Source organism: Hemiscyllium ocellatum, chromosome 32 (genome assembly GCF_020745735.1).
Source record: "Hemiscyllium ocellatum isolate sHemOce1 chromosome 32, sHemOce1.pat.X.cur, whole genome shotgun sequence".
Lineage (NCBI taxonomy): Eukaryota > Metazoa > Chordata > Chondrichthyes > Orectolobiformes > Hemiscylliidae > Hemiscyllium > Hemiscyllium ocellatum.
The window spans coordinates 11,805,574-11,829,562 of record NC_083432.1 but is presented as its reverse complement, the minus strand read 5'-3'; the positions used below and the strand labels follow the sequence as shown (position 1 = coordinate 11,829,562).

Genomic DNA, 23,989 nt, shown 5'->3' with positions numbered 1-23,989 from the left:
AACTAATATACAGGCAGGGAAATTTGCGAGAGTTGCTCGGGAGGATTTAAACTAGGAAGGTGGGGGGGGGACCCAGGGACATAGTAAGGAAAGAGATCAATCTGAAACTGGTACAGCTGAGAACAGAAGCGATTCAAACAGTCAGGGCAGGCAGGTACAAGGTAGGATAAATAAATTAAACTGCATTTATTTCAATGCAAGGAGTCTAACAGGGAAGGCACATGAACTCAGGGCATGATTAGGAACATGGAACTGGGATATCTTGGCAATTACAGAAACATGGCTCAGGGATGGGCAGGACTGGCAGCTTAATGTTCCAGGATACAAATGCTACAGGAAGGATAGAAAGGGAAGCAAGAGAGGAGAGGGAGTGGCATTTTTGATAAGGGATAGCATTACAGCTGTGCTGAGGGAGGATGTTCCTGGAAATACATCCAGGGAAGTTATTTGGGTGGAACTGAGTAATAAGAAAAGGATGATCACCTTATTGGCATTGTATTACAGACCCCCTAATAGTCAGAGGTAAATTGAGAAACAAACTTGTAAGGATATCTCAGCTATCTGTAAGAATAATACGGTGGTTATGGCAGAGGATGTTAACTTCGACTGGGGCTGTGTTGAAAATGTGTTGCTGGAAAAGCGCAGCATGTCAGGCAGCATTCAAGGAGCAGGAGAATCGACGTTTCGGGCATAAGCCTTTCTTCATGCCCAAAACGTCGATTCTCCTGCTCCTTGGATGCTGCCTGACCTGCTGCGCTTTTCCAGCAACACATTTTCAGCTCTGATCTCCAGCATCTGCAGTGCTCACTTTATCCTAATAGACTGGTACTGCCATAGTGTTAAGGGTTAAGATGGAGAGGAAATTGTTAAGTGTATACAAGACAATTTCTGATTCAGTATGTGGATGTACCTACTAGAGAAGGTGCAAAACTTGACCTACTCTTGGGAAACAAGGCAAAGCAGGTGACTGAGGTGTCAGTGGGGGAGCACTTTGGGGCCAATGACCATAGTTCTATTTGTTTTGAAATAGTGATGGAAAAGGATAGACCAGATCTAAAAGTCAAAGTTCTAAATTGGAGAAAGGCCAATTTTGACGGTATTAAGCAAGAACTTTCGAAAGCTGATTGGGGGCAGACGTTTGCAGGTAAAGGGACGGCTGGAAAATGGGAAGCCTTCAGAAATTAGATAACAAGAATCCAGAGAAAGTATATTCTTGTAAGGGTGAAAGGAAAGGCTGGTAGGTATAAGGAATGCTGGATGACTAAAGAAATTGAAGGATTGGTTAAGAAGAAGAAGGAAGCATATGTAAGGTATTGACAGGATAGATTGAGTGAATCCTGAGAAGAGTATAAAGGAAGGAGTATACTTCAAAGGGAAATGAGGAGGGCACAAAAGGGACATGAGATAGCTTCGGCAAATAGAATTAAGGAGAATCCAAAGAGTTTTTTACAAATACATAAAGGACTAAAGGGTAACTAGGGAGAGAATAGGGCCCCTCAAAGATCAGCAAGGCGGCCTTTGTATGGAGCCACAGAAAATGGGGGAGATACTAAATGAGTATTTTGCATCAGTATTTACTGTCGAAAAGGATATGGAAGATATAGAATGTAGAGAAATAGATGGTGACATCTTGCAAAATGTCCAGGTTACAGAGGAGTAAGTACTGAATATCTTGAAATGCATATAGGTGGATAAATCCCCAGGACCTGATCAGGTGTACCCTAGAACTCTGTGGGAAGCTAGAAAAGTGATTGCTGGGCCTCTTGCTGAGATATTTGTATCATCAATAGTCACAGGTGAGGTGCTGGAAGACTGGAGGTTGACTAATGCGGTGCCACTTTTAAGAAGGGATGTAAGGACAAGCCAGGGAACTATAGAGCAGTGAGCCTGACATTGCTGGTGGGCAAGTTGTTGGAGGGAATCCTGAGGGACAGGATGTACATGTATTTGGAAAGGCAAGGACTGATTAGGGATAGTTAACATGGCTTTGTGCATGGGAAATCATGTCTCACAAACTTGATTGAGTTTTTTGAGAAAGTATCAAAGAAGAAGGATCAGGGCAGAGCAGTAGATGTGATCTATGTGGACTTCAGTAAGGCATTCAACAAGGTTCCCCTTGGGAGACTGGTTAGCAAGGTTAGATCTCACGGAATACATGGAGAACTAGCCATTTGGATACAGAACTGACTCAAAAGATAGAAGACAGAGGGTGGTGGTGGAGGGCTGTTTTTCACACTGGAGGCCTGTGACCAATAGAGTGCCACAAGGATTGGTGCTGGGTCCTCTACCTTTTGTCATTTACATAAATGATTTGGATTTGAGCATAAGAGGTACAATTGGTAAGTTTGCAGATGACACCAAAATTGGAGGTGTAGTGTACAGCGAAGAGGGTTACCTCAGATTACAACAGGATCTGGACCAGATGGGCCAATGGGCTGAGAAGTGGCAGATGGAGTTTAATTCAGATAAATGCGAGGTGCTGCATTTTGAGAAAGCAAATCTTAGCAGGACTTATACACTTAATGGTAAGGTCCAAGGAAGTGTTGCTGAACAAAGACCTTGGAGTGCAGGTTCATAGCTCCTTGGAAGTGCAGTAGCAGGTAGATAGTATTGTGAAGGCGGCATTTGGTATGCTTTCCTTTATTGGTCAGAGTATTGAGTACAGGAGTTGGGAGGTCATGGTGCAGCTGTACAGGACATTGGTTAGGCCACTGTTGGAATATTGCGTGCAATTCTGGTCTCCTTCCTATCGGAAGGATGTTTGAAACTTGAAAGGGTTCAGAAAAGATTTACAAGGATGTTGCAAGGGTTGGAGGATTTGAGTTATAGGGAGAGGCTGAACAGACTGGGGCTGTTTTCTCTGGAGCCTCGGAGGCTCAGGGGTGACCTTATAGAGATTTACAAAATTATGAGGGGCATGGATAGGATAAATAGGCAAAGTCTTTTCCCTGGGGTCGGGGAGCCCAGAACTAGAGGACATAGGTTTAGGGTGAGAGGGCAAAGATATAAAAGAGACCTACGGGGCAATGTTTTCACACAGAGTGGTACGTGTATGGAATGAGCTGCCAGAGGAAGTGGTGGAAGATGGTACAGTTGCAACATTTAAGAGGCATTTGGATGGGTATATGTATAGGAATGGTTTGGAGGGATATGGGTCAGGTGCTGGCAGGTAGGACTAGTTTGGATTGGGATATCAGTTTGGCATGAACGGGTTGGACCGAAGGGTCGGTTTCCACACTGTACATCTCTATGACTCTATAATGTCCAGACTGCCTTGCTTCAATTGTTAAGATATACATTGACTCACTGTTAACAGGAAACTGTCTGCTAAAGGGTAGCACAATCAAACACCAGGCTCAGCAAAACCTGCAAGTCTAAATTCTCTTCAAAACTTGGATTCTGGAAGAGAATTTTTATATACAATGAAAAAATGAACCAACTCTGTGTACCAACATTATCTTCCTGCACCTTCATCAATTCCACAAGGAATTCTGGAAGTTCAGCCAACTGTGTCCATATTAATGTGAACTCTTATGAAAAGGAACCATCGCTGAACACCAACTTGGACTCAGACAAAAATCCATTAATACCTATATCATCATAATTGTAGGTTCTTTCCTTCTTCCTCCATTGTATGCTGTGTGTGTACATATGTTGTGTGGATCATCCCTCATACATCCCTGGCTACTAAATGCATGAATAAGCCACACTTCTGTTTAACCCAAAGAAGTTTGTTACAGGTCATTACATTTTTTTGAAAATTGGAGTTTACAAACATATTGGGGAAAATGCAACAGCCTATTTCAAAAGGAAGGAAAGTTTTGTTTTTAAAATCACCTCTGCTAAAAAGATGAGAGACTTAACAAACAATCCAGCTCATTTTCAATATATAATTTCAGTTACATCACATTTAAACTTTTGCTATAAATTCTGTGTCTTATGATCTTATACTCCACAATGATGAAGGAGCAGCACTCTGAAAGCTCGTGCTTCCAAATAAGCCTGTTGAACTATAACCTGGCAGTGATTTTTAACTCTGCTAATGGACAGAGACATGGGGCAACTCAAATCACCTCCCCCTCTTATTCACAATGAAAGTAACTGAAGAACAGTGGAGGAAGGACAGTCATTCCAGCAGAAATCAACAGAATTAACAGAGAAAGTTTGACAATCCTGCATGTTACTTCACAGAATAACAGCAGGCTGCCATTCATGAGTGAGGCCCTGTATCTGCAGAATAGGTAGGAATATGTATTGCACAAAAGGAAGCTAAGAGCTGGAGATTACTAATATCATTATACTTTGTTTACAACTGGAAACTCATCTTAAAATCCAACAAATGCTGAAATGTTAACCCTAAAAAAGTAGAATTAAAAAATCCTATAAATATATATTTCCTTTAATCCTATAGTCTGCAGGCAATCTGTGTATGATTTACACCTAAACAAAAGGAGGAAATAATTTATCGTATCTGTATATTTAGGCTGATAACCACAGCTTTATCACTGCATTGTGTGAAATGCAAAAGTATTCCACTTCTTCAGAGATTCAAGGGTGTATGACTAGGGGATTTCCATTTTGAAGTTAAACTACGACGATGTGTAACCTCAATGATATCATATCCACCATGGTACATGCAGGATTCTCTCATATAATCACCCACTTTTTTGCTCATTTTGTATGGAAACAGGTTATAGGGCAACATAAATGGTGAATCATGTGTGAACAGCAGCATTTACTGAATGTTGTGGTACCATATTTGAAGGCTACCCAGGCATCCATTCACTGCAAGTGTGAAGCATCACCAGAGTCTGTGGTCAGAGTCACAAAGATGTACAGCATGGAAACAGACTCATCCACGCCCACCAGATATCCTAACCTAACATACTCCCATTTGCCAGCACTTGGCCCATATCCCTCTAAACCCTTTCTGTTCATATACCCATCCAGAAGCCTTTTAAATGTTGTACTAGCCTCTACCACTTCATTGGCAGCTCATTCCATACATGCACCACCCTCTGTGAAAATGTTTCCCTTTCGGTCCCCTCACCTGGCTATGTCTACCAAACATCAGAAGGGGTCATCCTTTACTTTAAAGATGCCCCACTGGAGCCTTTGCTCCAGGGCATTCAAGGCCAAAAAGAAGGCACTGTTCTCCTTTGGCGTAGAGAATCCCTCTTGTCAGGATCGGATCACACACAAGGCATCAGAAAAGGAACAAGATAATTATCGCCTGTGCCTCACAAAAGTGTGGGGCCACCATCTTCCGACTGCTACCTCACACCCAAGGGACCGTTTCTCAGTCCAACTCTCCACAGCTCAGCAATGTCACATAAGTCTGGCAACCTCCCCATCAGAAGCGTGATGTGTGCTTGAAGATCTAAAATTTGAAGTTAGGCAACAAACTATGTAGATTTTTATTATAACAAAATGGTTTCTCAATTTAAAATAATACTATAAAATGACCTGTGAACCATACTGATTTGCAGAATGAAGTTGCAGTTCAAAGATAGAGGACAATAGAGTTTTCAAAAGCTGAATACTGACACGTTAATTGACCATTTGAACGAACCTTGAGCCAGTACATGGCATGACAATTTACGTAAATAAGATATCTTTTAGCATAGAATACCATTGGATTAGCCTGTCTTCAATCATGTCACCTTATTACGGTTGATTGGACCTATCTTGTAATTAAGAACCCTTTCCCAGGAAATATCATTGGAATAACTTGCTGTAAATCATGTCACCTTATTATATGTGATTGGTCTTTCTTGTAATTAAAGCTGTACTATTTCTTAAAAGACATATAAATAATGTGTAATTTTCAAATGTAATTGCGCAACTTCATCACAGAACACAGAAGCTTCAATCTCTGTGTTGCTCGATAGAATTGCGTCAAGGTACCTTAATTCAATAAACTAATGAACCTTGCTTTTTGAATAGACCGCAACTGTCGAATCCTTCAACCGATCTCGAACCAAGAGGCCCCTCTTGAGGGGGCACAGATCTTCATTTTGGTACCGTGACACATTTCGGCTCCGACAGATTGTGAACAGCTGCGTCCTTCACTATTGAGTGTTGAGGAATTCGGCCAGCCAGATGTGAGTGTTTTAAGAACGTTTGGTTTTCCTCTCATTCAAGTGGTGTCTGACGTGACCCCTCATTGTTTGTTTTTCAGTCCAGCCCGAAAGGATCAGTCTTAACAATGGTCGAGTCTGGGGGACTTGTTAAATGTTTAAAAAGGGGGGAGAGATTAATTGAAGTTGAGGGTGCTTTGGTACTTACAGACAGTGGTTTTCAAAAATTGCTGAACTCTGAGGGGACAGTTGAAATCTGAATTCCCAAGCTTTGTTAATTTTTGGTTTTAAAAAAATTCTTTCTCCTGAGCTTCATTGATTTCAGAAGTAAAAAACAATCGATCTCCCGAGATTTGTTATAGAACATAGAACATGGAACATAGAAAAATACAGCGCAGTACAGGCCCTTTGGCCCTCGATGTTGCGCCGATCCAAGCCCACCAAACCTACACTAGCCCACTATCCTCCATATGCCTATACAATGGCCGTTTAAATGCCCCTAAAGAGGGAGAGTCCACCACTGTTACTGGCAGGGCATTCCATTAACTCACGACTCGCTGAGTAAAGAATCTACCCCTAACATCAGTCCTATACCTACCATCCCTTAATTTAAAGCTATGCCCCCTCGTAATATCTGATTCCATACGTGGAGAAAGGTTCTCATGGTCAACCCTATCTAAACCCCTAATCATCTTGTACACCTCTATCAAGTCACCCCTAAACCTTCTTTTCTCCAATGAAAACAGCCCCAAGTGCCTCAGCCTTTCCTCATACGATCTTCCTACCATACCTGTTCCAGTGCCTCCACATCCTTCCTATTGTAAGGTGACCAAAACTGCACACAATACTCCAGATGCGGCCGCACCAGAGTCTTATACAACTGCAACATGACCTCAGGACTCCGGAAGTGAATTCCTCTACCAATAAAAGCCAGTACGCCATATGCCTTCTTCACAGCACTATTTACCTGGGTGGCAACTTTCAGAGATCTGTGTACATGGACACCAAGATCCCTCTGCTCATTCACACTATCAAGTATCCGACCATTAGCCAAGTACCCCATCTTCTTGTTACTCTTACCAAAGTGAATCACTTCACACTTAGCTTCATTGAACTCCATTTGCCACCTTTCTGCCCAGCTCTGCAGCTTATCTATATCCCGTTGTAACCTGCCACATCCTTCCTCACTGTCAACAACTCCACCGACTTTCGTATCATCCGCAAACTTGCTCACCCAACCTTCTAGCCCCTCCTCCAGGTCATTTATATAAATGACAAACAGTAATGGTCCCAAAACAGATCCTAGCGGAACACCGCTGGTAACTGCACTCCAAGATGAACCTTTACCATCAACTACTACCCTCTATCTTCTTCCAGCCAGCCAAACCTCCAACTCACCCTCAATGCCATACCTCCGTATTTTTTGCTGTAGCCTACCATGGGGAACCTTATCAAACGCCTTACTAAAATCCAAAACACCACATCTACTGCTTTACCCTCGTCCACCTCCTTAGTCACCTTCTCAAAGAATTCAATAAGGTTTGTGAGGCACGACCTGCCCTTCACAAAACCCATGCTGACTATCCTTGATCACATTATTCCTATCCAGATGTTCATAAATCCTATCCCTTACAATTCTCTCTAAAACTTTGCCCACAACAGAGGTGAGACTCACCGTCTTATAGTTACTAGGGTTATCCCTACTCCCCTTCTTGAACAAGGGAACCACATTTGCTATCCTCCAGTCTTCTGGCACTATTCCTGTAGATAACGAGGACATAAAAATCAAGGCCAATGGCTCTGCAATCTCCTCCCTTGCTTCCCAGAGAATCCTAGGATAAATGCCATCAGGCCAGGGGACTTATCTATTTTCACCCTTTCCAGAATTTCCAACACCTCTTCCCTACATACCCCAAAGCCATCCATTCTAATTAATTGTGACTCAATATTCACATCGGCAACAATATCCTGTTCCTGAGTGAATACTAACGAAAAGTATTCATTCAGTGTCTCCCCAATTTCTTCAGCCTCCACATGCAACTTCCCACTACTATCCTTGACTGGACCTATTCCTACCCTAGTCATTCTTTTATTCCTGACATACCTATAGAAAGCCTTTGAGTTTTCCGTATTCCTACCAACCAAGGACTTTTCATGTTCCCTCCTTGCTGTTCTTAGCTCTCTCTTTAGATCCTTCCTAGCTACCTTATAACTCTCAATCGCCCCAATTGAACCTTCACGCCTCATCTTTACATATGCCTTCACACCTCATCTTTACATATTCCTTCACGCCTCATCTTTACATATTCCTTCCCTTTTAACAAGGGATTCCAATTCCTTACTAAACTACGGCTCCCTCACACGACCCTTTCCTCCCTGCCTGACAGGTACATTCTTATCAAGGACACTCAATAGTTGCTCCTTGGACAAGCTCCACATATCAATTGCACCCTTCCCTTGAAGCCTACTTTTCCAAGCCACGCATCCTAAGTCATGCCTCACCGCATCATAATTTCCCTGCCCCCAGCTATAACTCTTGCCCTGTAGCGCACACTTATCCCTCTCCATCACTACAGTAAAAATGACCGAATTGTGGTCGCTGTCCCCAAAGTGCTCACCTACCTCCAATTCTAACACCTGGCCTGGTTCGTTACCCAGAACCAAATCCAGTATGGCCTCACTTCTTGTTGGCCTGTCTACATATTGTGTCAGGAAACCCTCCTGCACACATTGGACAAAAACCGACCCATCATAGTACTCCAGCTATAGCTTTCCCAGTAAATATCTGGAAAGTTAAAGTCCCCCATAACAACCATCCTATTACTTTCACTCTTCTCCTGAATCATCCTCGCAATCCTTTCTTCTACGTCTCTAGGACTATTAGGAGGCCTGTAGAAAACTCCTAACAGGGTGACCTCATCTTTCCTATTTCTAACCTCAGCCCAAACTACCTCGGATGCGAGTCTCCATCCATTGTCATTTCCACTGCTGTAATACTATCTTTGACAAGCAATGCCACACCTCCCCCTCTTTTACCCCCACCTCTGACCGTACTAAAACATTTAAACCCTGGAACCTGCTACAGCCAACCCTGTCCCTGTTCTACGCATGTCTCCGTAATAGCCACAACATCGAACTCCCAGGTACCAACCCACGCTGCAAGTTCACCTACCTTATTTCGTATACTTCTCACATTGAAGTATACACACTTCAAGCCACCTTCCTGTTTACAGGCACCCTCCTTTGAGATTGATGCCATGTTCCTAACCTCCCTACACTCCAGGTCCTGCACCCTAAAGCTACAGTCTAGGTTCCCAGGCCCCTGCAGAGTTAGTTTAAATCCCCCAAAGAGCACTAGCAAACCTCCCCCCAAGGATACTGGTGCCTCTCAGGTTCAGGTGTAGACCATCCTGTTTATAGAGGTCTCACCTTCCCCAGAAAGATCCCCAGTTATCCAGAAACTGGAATCCTTCCCTCCTGCACCATCCCTGTAGCCACGCATTTAACTGCTCTCTCCCCCTATTCCTCGACTCTCTATCACGTGGCACGGGTAACAAACCAGAGACAACAACTCTGTTTGTTCTAACTCTGAGCTTCCAACCTAGCTCCCTGAAAGCCTGCCTAATATCCTCATCCCTTTTCCTACCAAGTCGTTGGTGCCAATGTGGACCACGACTTCGGGCTGCTCCCCCTCCCCCTTAAGGACCCGGAAAACACCATCAGAGACATCACGTACCCTTGCACCTGGGAGGCAACATACCAAACATGAGTCTCTCTCACCCCCACAAAACCGCCTATCTGTGCCCTGAACTATCGAGTCTCCAATAACTATTACTCTGCTCTTCTCCATCCTTCCCTTCTGAGCAATGGGGATAGGCTCCGTGCCAGAGGCCTGAACCCCATTGCTTACCCCCCCTGGTAAATCGTCCCCCCCCACAAGTATCCAAAACGGTATACTTGTTCTTGAGGGGAATGGCCGCAGGGGGTCCCTGCACTGGCTGCTTCCTCCCAGTCCCCCTCACTGTCACCCATCTGTCTGCAATCTTTGCAGTTACTACTTCCCTAAAGCTCCGATCTATGACCCCTCTGCCTCCCGAATGATCCTAAGTTCATCCAACTCCAGCTCCAGTTCCCTAACACGGTCTTGGAGGAGCTGGAGATGGGTGCACTTCCTGCAAGTGTAATCAGCAGGGACGACCATGGCATCCCTCACCTCAAACATGTTGCAAGAGGAACATTGCACTGCCTTCACTGCCATCCATCTTAAAGTAACCTTTAAACAAAAAACTAGGTCTAAACACTAGAATAAGCAAAAATGCAGCACTTACCTTCTTACCACAACGGGTCTTATTATTAGGTTAGAGGAGGAGGGCGGGTGGGAGGCACTACCTCTGTAGTACCTCGGGTTCCTCTCCTGCGCGCCTTTATAGGTAAAAAACTTACCCAGGTAAGCTTGCGCTACACCAGCTTCCGGGTCCGCTCCGCGCTTTTTTAAAAAAAAAATTTCAAATTTAAACCGTTAAACAAACGTCACCGAGCCTTCAAGCAGCCACCGCCAAATAGCCCTTACCTGCTCTGCTGAGAGAGTGAGGCCTCGGCCTTGAAGCTGCACGCCTTTATAGGGGAAAAACAACTTACCCAGGTAAGTGTGCGCTACACCAGCTTCCGGGTCTGCTCCGCGCTTTTTTTAAAAAAAACTTTCAAATTTAAACCGTTAAACAAACATCACCGAGCCTTCAAGCAGCCACTGCCAAACAGCCCTCACTCCGCTGAGAGAGTGAGATTTTCCCATGTTTTCTTTTTTAAAAAAAATCTTCGATCGCTTAAACTTCATTTATTTTCAGGTTCAGGTTATGTTAACTTCGTTACTTTTCGGTTTAAACAAAAACTCCAATTGCCTTAACTTAGTTTATTTTCAGGTTCGTGTCATTTAAACTTTGTTACTTTTCAGGTTTAAAAAAACTCCGATTTCCTTAACTTCATTCATTTTTGGGTTCGTGTCAGTATTCAGCTTTTGAAAACTCTATTGTCCTCTATCTTTGAATGCAACTTAATTCTGCAAATCAGCAGTATAGTTCATAGGCCATTTTATAGTAACCATTTTGTTATAATAAAAATCTACATAGCTTGTTGCCTAAATTCAAATTTTAGATCCTCATGCTGAAAGGCACTATGTTGACAATCTTCTAAAACTTCCCAGACACTTCATTTCCTGCTCACTAGGGCTCACCACTTTGTCTCTTATTGTAGGACAAGAACCCAAAGTTAACTGTTTTTCTCTCTCTCTGCAGACCCTGTCAAACCTGCTCCAGCACTGTCTATTTTTATTTCATATCACCAGTATCCACAGTATTTTATTTTTATATTATTGGAGTGAATAACTAACATTTCAAATGTCCCTCCTGACGCATCCAAAAAAAAGTACAAATATCGCTAGAGTCTTATTTCCAAGGTCTTTTAGAAATAATAACAAAAAACTGTTAAGTTACAAAACTAAACCATTTAAAAATATAGCTGTGTCTTTAAGGAAAAGCTGTACCCACTTCATAAAACCATAAAAACTTTATTATTTGTCCTGGCTACATGACTTTCCTCCCGACAGAAAAGGCATAATTAAACAATATATAAAATCTAACCCCTCACTTGCTTAATCAAAGTGAAAATGATTAATTATTGGAAGATCTTACAATCTTGGAGATCCAGACCCAGCAGAGTTCCCAGTAGCGGCTCAATATGGATGTGGATTCCATTACCCAGCCATGGGGGCTCAGTATTAATGGCATGGCAAGAGAAGGATAGTATCTCTACAATGCAGAAAGAGGCCATTTGGATCATTAAGTCTGCAACAATTCTCCAAAGAGCATCCCACCCAGACTCAGCCCCTTACCCTATTCCTGTCACCTTGCATTTACCGTGATTGATCCACCTAATCTGCACATCTTTGGACTGTGGGAGGAAACCAAAGCACCCGGAAAAACTCTGCACAGAAACAGAGAGAACATGCAAACTCTACAGTCACCCAAGGCTGGAATCGAACCTGGGTCCCTGGCACTGTGACGCAGCAATGCTAACCACTGAGCCATGGTGCTGCCCTCGTTGTGAAGAAAGCATTGGATGGGGCATCTCAACTCCACCTTAATTTCCCCTTCTTGTCAAGACGACTGAGTGATATCAGTGGCAGGCAGGCTGGCATCACGGAGCTTCACCTCAGGGTCTCCAGAGTTTCCCTTCCTATCTCTCTCTCTTCTGGCAGTGACCTCAATACCTACAGCACATCAGGCGAAAGCGACACCCCCTCTTCTCATAGCCACACAGAACACTGTTCAAAGTCTTCAATTCTCCTGGGCTTAGCAACCAGCAGACTTCCACCTTGGTAGCTGCAGCTGTCAGGCCTACACTGGACATAGCTGTAGACAAAAGGAAGAAGAAATGTCTTTTGAGTGCACCAGCATTTTAACTGATTTAAATAAATAAAACACATCTAAATATTAGGCTTAGAAGGATTAACTTTAAGTGTTCTCATACAGTCATACAGCATGTAAACAGACCCTTCAGTCCAATTAGTTTACGTTGACCATGTTCCCAAACTAAATTAGTCCCATCTGCTTGCATTTGGCCCATATCCCTTCTAACTTTTCCTACTCATGTACTTATCCAAATGTTTTTTAAACATTGCAACTATACCTATGTCCACCACTTCCTCTGGCAATTCATTCCACACATAAACTACTCTGTGAAAAGTTTGCCCCTCATGTCCTTTCTGAATTTTTCTCTTCCTTAAAAATGTCATCTAGTTTTCAACTCCCCCACCCGAGGAAAAATATCTTTGTCATTCACCTTTTTTATGACTCTCATGATTTCATAAACCTCAATCTCCTGGGCTCCAGTGAAAAATGCCTCAGTCTTTCCATTCTACTTTTACAACACAGTGTAATGTGTTTTTCTGTACTCCCTCTTGTGACCTAGCCAACCATGGGCCTTGCCTTTGTGCAGTGCAGTAAAAACTCCACTGTTCAGCGACACACACCTTGTGCCACCAGATCAATGGCAGGATATCAGACCTGGGACAGTCACACAACTGGCCCTGCACTGGCAATTCATGGAAGTCAAGCTTAGTGTACAAGAGCCAAAGATCTTCCCTGTTCTTGAGATCTTCATATTCAAGTTAAGGATTCTCAGTATGTGAGGCAAGCAAAGCCCTCCTAAGGGGTGACTCTCACTATTTCTTGCAGGACTAATAAGGAGGTGTTAGCACTTGTCCATTTCATTACATTGGAAGCTCACTCTCAAAGTCAGCCATTGCAATGATGCAGTGTCAAACTATAGAAAGAGAGAGAGGAGGCAGGATGTGACAGACCTAAAGGGCCTTCTTTAATGGAGAGCTGTCTAATCTTCTTTCATGAAGGGCTAGAATATTGCAGCCCTCCGACTTTGTGGGAGTACCCACTGTCTTACAGCTACAAGTGCTCGCATTTATCTCTGAGCCTACAGCATCTCAGTGTCCTGCCTCAAAGTTATCACATAATAAGTAAGGCAGGATAAAGAACTTTGTTTTTTTTCAAACAGTAATGCAAAATGAAACTCTTCTCAGTCAATGATGTTTATTGAATTCTGGATGCAGTGGCTTCCCAGTCAGCTGGTCCATAGCAAACTGACCAGCAAAACAAATATGTATCTCAGTTCCCCTGAAAACCATGGGGCCAATGAAGTTCTCCCAGGCTTCTATGGCCAATGAGACCATAGGTTCTTAGCTTCTCCGAGAGCCCTCCTGGACTATCCCAGTATCTTTAGCATCTTCTTCCTCATCACAGGAGGCCTCTATTTCTCCATCTTTTTCTCTCCCAAGACAATGCCCTTTTTTCAGTAAGATTGTGAATGGTGCAGCAAACAGCAATGTTCTCTGTCTGAGTTGTACAGCATTACTCTGCCGGATGGCTAGAAGCATCTGAGTCTCATCTCAGTAGGCTACAGTCTGTAAATATTGGACAGAATTTTCTCCCTACCATGAACGCACCCACACATCCCACAACACCTTCTCATCATGCCTGAATTCCACAATGCCCAATTCCAATCAAATGCAAAAGCTCCATCCCAGACACAAAACAGACAAATCCTCCCATCCCATACCTCCTCCACTGCTCTCCCTCAACACTGCATTAGACTGTCAGCCTAGCTTTTGTGTTTAAGCAACTGAAGTGTAATTTAAGCCCTTTTCCTTGGAATCAAAGTGCCACCACTGAGACAAGGCTCACACCAGCAGTGGTGTTATCAGTGCTATCATCCTTGTCTACATTCCCTCCAATGAAATGCTCCTGTTTTGTATTCTTATTTTGTATTAGAGAAGGCAGCAAATTCTTATTTGTATTTTGTAATAGAAAATGCAGCATGAAGGATTAAAGGTAATCCATAGGTCAGAACAGAGCGTGCAAATTACTCAGACTAATACAAGTTGAAATCTTCTGTGCTGGATCAACATCAAATGTCCAATAATTACACAGAACGGCTGCCACTGCAATGGGTGTGCTGGGGTCAGTTACTGTTTGTTCTTCAGAGGTAAAAACCATCTTGGAACTGAAGGGATTATATAAATGATTTGGATGAGAATATAGAGGCATGGTTAGTAAGTTTGCAGATGATATCAAAATTGTTGGCACAATAGGCAATGAAGAAAATTTTCTGAGATTACAGAGGGATCTTGATCAAGTGGGTCAATGGATTGAAAAATGGCAAATGGAGCACAATCTGGAGAAATGAAAGGTATTGCAATTTGGTGCCACAGACAGGGTACGGTGTATACAATTAATGGTAGGGCCTAAGGTAGTATTGTAGAACAGAGGGAACTAGGGGTTCAGGTACATAATTCTTTGAAGTTTGTATTACGTACAGACAGGGTGATTAAAAAGACATTTAGCATGCTGGCCTTTATTGCTCAGTCCTTTGAGTATTGAAGTTGGGAAGTCACGTTGAGGTCATACAGGACATTGGTGAAGCCTCTTCTGTGTCCAGTTCTGGTCACCCAGTTAGAGGATGGATACTATTAAGCTGGATGGAGAGGGTAAGAGATTTACCAGATGTTGCTGGGTTTGGCAGGTTTGATTTATAAATAAAGTCTTGATAGCCTACGACTTTTATCACAGGAGCATAGGAGATTGCGAGGTGACCTTAATAGAAGTTTTAAAATCATGAATGGTATAGATAGGGTTAGTGGTAGGATCCCCTAAGATGGGAGATTTCAAGACAAGGAGGCATATTTTTCAAGAGAGAGTTTTAAAAAGACATGAGGAACAATTTTTTTGACACAGAGGGTAAGTCACGTGTGGAATGAACGTCCTGAGGAAATGGTGGATGTGGCACAATTAAAATGTTTAAAAGACATTTGGATAAATACATGAATAGGAAAGTTTTGGAGGAATATGCGCCAGGAGCAAGCAAACGGGACTAGTTTAGTTTAGGATTGTGTTCAGTATAACTGGTTGGACCAAACTGTTTGCTTCTGTGGTGTGTGACTCTATGAACGCTTAATCCTAGGCTAAGGCAAACGAACCTGATTCACTAATAGACCTTCTCCTCCTAGCACACGCAGACCAGGGTTGCCAGCAATTTTTAATTCTTTTTATACATTCCTGTAGGGACAAAACAAAGAAAAAGTCAGCACAGGATGGCTTTTTGCTAATAATGGGCCGACAGTGAAGCTCCTCACTGTGTCTTGCTGTTATTTCCGCACCCCCACATCGCTTTCTTTGTTTGAAGTTCCCCTGGTAATTCTACAGGTACAAAATTCTGTGGGGCCCACACAGGACTTTGCCAGACAGTCAATGAATTTACATGATAGTGTTTGTCTGATGATAGCAGTCCTGTTTTAAAAACACAGTTTGGAATTTAGTTAAAAAATCCAAGTCCATTGCACTTGGTGCTTTGATCTGTCATTGTGACAGGCGATTTTATTAGCACCATCCACAAGGTGTTATCTCTGGGAATGCAGCACTCCCCCAGTACTGCAGCAGGAGTATTGTGCTCCAATGTCTGCATGGGGCACGATCCCCAGCAATAAGTGATTCATTGATAATTCCTCCGGTGCCAATCAACCTCATCTTCAAAAACAACAAATCAAGAACACAGCAGCTCAGGTCCTCCAAGTGATTTTTTCCCCCTGTTTTGTATATAAAGTCAGGTTGGATGGACTTGTACTCAGCACTTGTTAATTTTATCCAAATCACTTCATGTCACAGTCCAAAACAAAGTCAGCCGCAATTTAATGTAAAATTTGGCAAGAGTAAGTACATCTGTCAGGATTGAGATGAAAAACGTTCAGTCAAGTAGAGGTGATATTTGCTGAAAAGTTCAGGGTGAAGTTATAAAATATTGTACAAAGACAGGATTTATCCTAATACGTAAAATGTACAATTACAGTTAGGCAGTCTATCTTACAGCAGGCCTGGCCTTTATTGATCACTGACTCCAACCTAAATGAAATAGGAGAGATGGTAATGGGGCGGCTAATTTACTGCTACCTGGCGTTGTGTGATTTTTAACTTTGTACACCCCAGGAGAAAGTGAGGTCTGCAGATGCTGGAGATCAGAGCTGAAAATGTGTTGCTGGAAAAGCGCAGCAGGTCAGGCAGCATCCAAGGAACAGGAAATTCGACGTTTCGGGCATAAGCCCTTCATCAGGAATGTGTGGACACACTTTCCTCATTCCTGATGAAGGGCTTATGCCCGAAACATCGAATTTCCTGTTCCTTGGATGCTGCCTGACCTGCTGCGCTTTTCCAGCAACACATTTTCAGCTTTGTACACCCCAGTCCAGCACCGGCATGTTCAAATCACAAAAATCACTCAATCTCAAAGTGTCAATCAGAGTGGTGCCGGTGCCCTTTATCGTGTTTTTAAGGTTTATCTAAGTGTGATTCAAATGTTGGGAAAGCTGCTTTCACAGTTCAAACAAGCATAATGGAAAATATTTCAGACAATGCTTTAATCTGCTGAATAAGTTTAGTTAACAGTATAGTCTCTTCTTCTTTACGAATATTACCAGCAGCTGTGCCCGGCCTCCTGCTCGAAGGTCCACGCACGCGATCACAACATTCACTTCCGGTTCTAGAAGTTTCTGCGCAGCCGGAAGGAAAATTAGCGGCAATTTTCGATATTAGCTCTTTTACAATTTTTTGGGAGTTTGATGTGTAAAAATTAGTGCTGCGTTTGCCACATTAAAATGGTATTGTGCAGCAAAGGTATCGAGTCTTGCGGGTGTGTATGACATTTATTTCTCGTGTAGTTTGAATGATCAATTTTGTTTTGTCACGTTGAGACTTCTCTGTTTTGTTCATTTGTAGTTCAGTAGTCTTGTCCTATCGCTCTTGTTCCTATATCTAAATTTTAAAACTTAAAGCTGGACTCAATCCTGCAGAGGTAAAGAGCGATGAGCATAGCATCTCGAGGGTTGGACTTTCCGAGTAGTTTCAGTCTCAGAGTCTCTTATTTCATCTGAAAAAGGAAAGCTTCGCATTTCTGAGAGGATATTATAGTGAAGGCTTCCTGAGAGATCACCAGAGCTGTATTTCCGTGCTGACATTTTTTTTTGCAGGGTGGTATTAAATCTCTGCCTCAAATACAACGTGTCAAGGAAGAGGAAAGCAAATACATTCTGTGCCAATGGAACAAGGTCAGGGTGGCATTGTGACTCACTGTTTAGCACTGCTGCCTCACAGCGCCAGGCTCCCTGGCTCAATTCCACTCTCAGACAACTGTACAGTTTGCACATTCTCCCTGTGTCTGCGTGGGTTTCTTCTGGGTGCTATGGTTTCCTCCCACAGGCCAAAGATGTGCAGCTTAAGTAGATTGGCCATGCTAAATTGCCCCATAGTATTCAGGGATGTGTAGGCAAGGTGGATCAGCCATGGGAAATACAGAGTTACAAGGATAGGAAGGTGGGTCTGACTGGAATGCTGTCCAGAGGGTTGCTGTGGATTCAATGGACCTGATTCCGTTCTGTAGGGATTTATGAAATGTTAACTATATTATCACCATGGGACTCTTGTTGATGCCAGTAAGATTCCAAATTGATTGGTTACCAGAATGATAAATTATCTGTGCTCAAAATCAAAAGACCAATGAACAAGGGGTCTGAGCTAACAGCAGATTTACTTACATAAATGCATTCTTGCAATACAAGAATTCCCAGATTGCTAAACCCTGATAATTTGCACAGCTACCACTACCACTGACATCAACATCAACCCAACTCATTACTTGGTTTGGTCTCTTGGATGTTTGAGTGTTCCTGTATCACAGCGGAACCTGAAAGCACTGGTGTTGGAACCACTGGAAACACTCCACCTGCAACTCTGACAGCATCAGGGGAGAGGACAGCTTATCATGTGTGCAGAAGTGAAAAATAAGAGATGGATAATGTCACAATGCTGGTCTTTTTACAAGGTTTGCCCTTGAGTTTATTTCCAAAGGGGGTAATTGGCTAGGCTCCAACTAGGTTGGGTTTGAAAGGCTTATTGGGGCCCTTTTTATTTAGGAGAAAGTGAGGACTGCAGATGCTGGAGTACCAGAGTTGAAAAATGTGCTGGAAAAACACAGCAGGCCAGGCAGCATCCGAGGAGCATAATCCGAAACGTCGATTCTTCTGCTCCTCGGATGCTGCCTGGCCTGCTGTGTTTTTCTAGCACCACATTTTTCAGCCCTTTTTATTCACCCCTAATAGATAATGCCTCTGGCCTAAAGCTTTCATATCTTAAAAGAAACTGGTATAATAAAAGGGGAGCAGCCAGCTAGCTCTGTAGCTAGCCTTCGTTTAGATTAGAGTTTTTAATTCAGTTCAGTAGTAGTGTGCGTAAAGAAAGGCTGCTAGGGCACATCCAGTCAGGTATTGTAAGCCCTGGTTTATTTCATTGTTACTCTTTGTGCTAAGGGATGTGTTTAGCAGAAGAGAAAGAAAGAAAAGGTTTGAACTTCAGAAAATGACAGCTAGAAAGGAAAGTCAGCTTAAAAGGATGGAGATGAAAGTTGAAGGTAGGCTTAGTGAGGATGAGCAAGTCCCTGGTAGTCAAAAGCCTGGTAAGAAACTGTTTAAGTATGTTCAAGCATTACCTAGATTTGATGAGAAGGATGTGGAAGTCTTTTTCATCTCATTTCAAAAGGTGGCTAAATAAGTGCAATGGCAGGAGACCAAGTGGGTTTTGTTGATCCAAACCAAACGTGTAGGTAGAGCCAATGAGATATTCGTATCACTATCAGACGAGGTATCTGGGGAGTATGAGATGGTGAAAAAAGCAATCTTAAATGCATATGAGCTTATACCAGAAGCCAAGAGACAACGTTTCAGGAATCTAAGGAGGGACCCTGGTGAAACCTGTATTGAATTTCAAAGAATCAAACAAAGTAATTTTGCTAGGTGGATAAGAGCTTTAAAAATAGAGCAAATTTACAATGGTCTGAGACAATTATTTTGGAGGAGTTCAAAAATTCACTCCCTGACATAGTGCGAACTCATGCAGAAGAGCAGAGTGTTAAAACAAGAAGGTTAGCAGCTGAAGTCGCTAATGATTATGAATTGGTCCATAAAAAACTGTTTGGCTTCCAGAATCAATTTCAGTACATGAGGGATAGAAATTTTTTTTTTAGATTAGACTTACAGTGTGGAAACAGGCCCTTCGGCCCAACAAGTCCACACCGACCCGCCGAAGCGCAACCCACCCATACCCCTACATTTACCCCTTACCTAACACTACGGGCAATTTAGCTTGGCCAATTCACCTGACCCGCACATCTTTGGACTGTGGGAGGAAACCGGAGCACCCGGAGGAAACCCACGCAGACACGGGGAGAACGTGCAAACTCCACACAGTCAGTCGCCTGAGTCGGGAATTGAACCCGGGTCTACAGGCGCTGTGAGGCAGCAGTGCTAACCACTGTGCCACCATGCCGCCCTCTTTTTTTTTGTTTTTTTTAGATTTTTTTTTGATTTTTATTTGTTTTTCTCTAGGAGAGTTCTGAAAGCTTTGGAAACAACATGTTCTATAGTCCACTTCCAGGGCTTGTCACTACCAAACTCCTGCTGACTCGGATTTGGTGACACCTGAGATTCTGTATCCAGTGTATATTCTTTTCTGATGGAGTAAAACATACCACATTCCTTGCTTAATTTTTCAAAACACTCCTTTTCTTCATCCCAGTTCACCTCTGTAGCGAGACGCAGGATGAACATTGGCAACCCCTCCAGAGCTGGAACATAGTTTTCCAAGAGTAGAGGTAATCCAGTCAGGTTTCCTTCCTCATCAATACTAAGGGAAAAGTAATCTTGTAGCATTTCAGATTTTGTTTTCAAAAAATCAACAATATACTCTGCCAGTCCTTCTTTGGGACCATCTTCTTCTGTCCAGCCGCTTTCTGGACTATCCAATGCTAGCATTGCCAGTTCATACAAAGGGGCAGGGCTCGACAACTTCAACACTCCAAAATTACCAAAGTCATAGATTAAGATCTGGTAGAATAATTCCTGACTGAGTTTAGTAGTATTGATCAGGTAAAGTTTTGTTTGATACTGCACCAGTGCCCACTGAGGATTTACACAACCAACAAATGAATGATTCTGTAACATATCTTGTAGGCCTGCATGGTTCTGACTGCTGATCTCCCCTTGCAGGGTGAGAACACTGGTTAAGTTAATAATTCTCCTCTTTGGAAGATGGGCAGCTGTCATCTCATGGCTGGAGTTCGCTTCTTTTATCTCACCTGGTGAATCTACCCTTGATCGTTTCCTGGCTGGGGCACTGGATGGGTCATCATTGCATGGATGCAAGGGTTTCTGAATGCTCATACTTGAGCTCCCAGCTTTTTCCGCAGCAAGTAAGTCAATATCACTTAGGTCCTCCATCTCAGAGTCCTGACACACAGTTCCTCCATCAACAGAAACAGTAGTGGGTAGTGCCTCCTGTGGTTTGTTGATTGGTTGTAGAAAGGCATCAATTTTTTGTTCCTTGGAGTCCGTGCGCACCATTTGATGAGCATATGGTTTGTCGCTCGAACTTGGAAGTGTAGCTGATGCTACTGAAGGCTTGATAAAGTCATTGGAGGTTATGGTTGGGCCAGGTAGTAAAGTCTGTGTGAAGTAGGTTCTTGAGGAGTTGGAACCAAGTAGCTTACTTTCAATATGTTGTTGCACACTCTCAATGATACTGTCCTCATGGAGAAAATGTACTTCATGCTTCGTGGGATGAACATTTACATCAACATTCTGTGGCAATATTTCAAGGCTCAGATACAGGAAGGGATGTGTATTTTTAGGAAGATAGGCTGCATAGACAGTTTCGATTGCCTTCCGTAAAGCAGTGGATTCCACCAAGCGATGATTGATGAAAAGTAAAAAGATACACTTTTTCACAGAATAGTTCGCATTTGATATATAGCCTTTCATTGTGAAAGCAAATTTTGGATCTTCAAAATATACTTCAATTAATTCCCTGCTTACAGCATTCCCAAATATTGTTCGAATATTGTCCAGAGTTGAGGCATTAGGCAATGTTCTCACATCAGCAACAGTTTCACCTTGCTTCTTCACAGCAAAGTTCACTCCTGAATTGTGGATTGCATACCTGCTCATAACTTCCACGATTCTAGAATACTCATCACTGGGATTTTTCAGAGCTTTCCTTCTTATGGCAATATTGTAAAAAAGATCTTCCACGGTGATCTGTGTACCCTGGTTTCCAGCACATGGCTTTGGAGGAGCCTTTAACCTCCCGTCACAGTAGTTAGCTCTGAATGCACATTTTCCATCAGCAGTTTTGGTTGTTACAGTGACATGTGCCACATGGCTTATGCAGGCAAGAGCCTCTCCTCTGAATCCATAAGTAGCAATACTAGCGAGATCTTCAAATTTCTGTAACTTGCTTGTAGTAAATCTTTCACAAAGTATTTCCAAATCTTCCTTCCTGATGCCGGTCCCATTATCCTGGACCTGAATCAACTTCAGCCCACCATCCTTTACAGTAACCTGAATACTTGTAGATTTGGCATCCAAACTGTTCTCCACCATCTCTTTAGTGGCATTCGCAGGTCTCTGGATCACCTCGCCAGCAGCGATCCTATTCACCACCGTCTCCTCCAGCCTGCGGATCACCCCGGGAGTCACCATACTGTCCCGTTGAAAGGTTAAAAACACAAACCCTCTCAATCGCGGCCGCAAGGCCACTGCCACTCTTTGGGGCAAAGAGAAAGCCTCACATGGAAAGGGAAAGATAGATCTCAGTGAAGATCATAAGGATAACTTACCACAGGGTAAAAAGGAAATCCTTGAAGGGGACAAAGAAAATAAAAAGCTCCAGTGTTTTCATTGCAATAAAGTGGGCCACATGCAATCACAGTATTTGGTGGGTTAGGAAATAGCCAGATGTAGTAAAACAGGACAGGTCTGGGAGTTTTGTTGGAATGGTAACAGAAAGCACAGTGGAAGCTAGAAAGCTTTATCAGAGTGTACAAGCTGATTGGAAGTTGGTTAAGGAGTAAGTGCCGGATCTGCTTAGAAAATATACCTGCAAAGGTAAAGTTTATTCACATAGGCCAGGAGTAGAGGTAAAGAGGTTATAATATTAAGGGACACAGGGTCTTCTCAGTCTGTGATGCTGAAGGGTGAGGAGTTATGTACACCTGGTGGACTATTGCCATAAAAGGTACTGGTAATGGGAATTCATGGTGAGACAAAAAGTGCTCGTTTATGTAAAGTGAGGCTAGTGTGTCCAGAAAGGAGTGGAGAATTTGTGGTAGAAGTACTGGACAGACTCTCAGCTCCAGAACTGATTCAACAGTAGACGTGCCGCCTACTGTGGTTGAAAAGCTAGTGGAGACTCAGGCAACTGAAGCAGTGCAGGATGTTTACTCCCAGATCTTCCCTGATTGTGTCATAACAAGGTCACAGAGTCAGCAGTTGAAACAGGAGAGATCAAAGGGTATACATAAGGAAGCTGAAGTGGTATTAGCAGAGACTGTTTGATCAGATAGTTGAGACAAAACAGGAGCAAAAAAGGTAATTGTGCAAAGATCTTCGGCTCTGCAAAAATCATTGAGTTACAGCAGAAAGATGAAAATTTAAAGCAGTTGTATCAAAAAGCATATACAACAAAGGAATCTGAATGTATCCATGAGTGTTATTACCTGAAAAATGATGTCTCAATGACGAAATGGAGACCATCACATATTCAAGCAGATGAGAAATGGGCAGAAATTCATTAAATTGTCTTGCCAGTGAGTTATAGAAGGGAGGTGTTGCAAGTAATGTATGAGCAACCACTTGGAGGTCATTTAGGAGTGAGGAAAACAGGCTAAATTACAAAGACATTTCTGTTGGCCTGGACTGCACAAGGATGTAGTTGAATTTTGTCAGACCTATTCCAGCATTTTAAGGAACCTTCTACAGGAGTCTTAATTGATTACATAGGTCCCCTATCTCAAACAAAAAGTGGGAATCAGTATTTGTTAACAATAATGGATGAATGAACTAGATTTCCAGAGGGCATCCCAATAAGCAGTAAACTAAAAGGATTGAACAGGAATTACTCAAATTATTTACTAGATAGCACTACCAATAGAGATACAGTCTGGTTAAGGGTCAAACTTCACATCGAACCTATTCAAGGAAGTTATGGACAGCTTAGGAATTGTTCAAATCCACTGTGTACCGTCCAGAATCACAGGGAGTGCTAGAAAAGGGGCATTAAACACTAAAGACCGTGTTGAGGGCTTATAGTCAGGACTATCCAGATGATTGGGATAAAGGGATTCCATTTGTGTTTTTTGTGATCAGAGATGCACCAAATGAATCAACCAAATTCGGTTCATTTGAATTAGTTTTTGGACATGAAGTGAGAGGACCATTAAAATTGATTAAGGAGAGGTTAGTAAGT

The 23,989-nt window shown here is 42.7% G+C and overlaps 1 protein-coding gene across 1 annotated transcript; it reads right to left on the bottom strand.

Moving 5' to 3' along the window:
* Window positions 1-20,055: 20,055 nt before the first annotated feature.
* Window positions 20,056-22,224, bottom strand: LOC132830746 (DNA mismatch repair protein Mlh1-like). Its single transcript, XM_060848583.1, has one exon. The coding sequence runs from the start codon at window positions 22,222-22,224 to the stop codon at window positions 20,056-20,058; it is 2,169 nt and encodes a 722-aa protein (XP_060704566.1).
* Window positions 22,225-23,989: the final 1,765 nt, after the last annotated feature.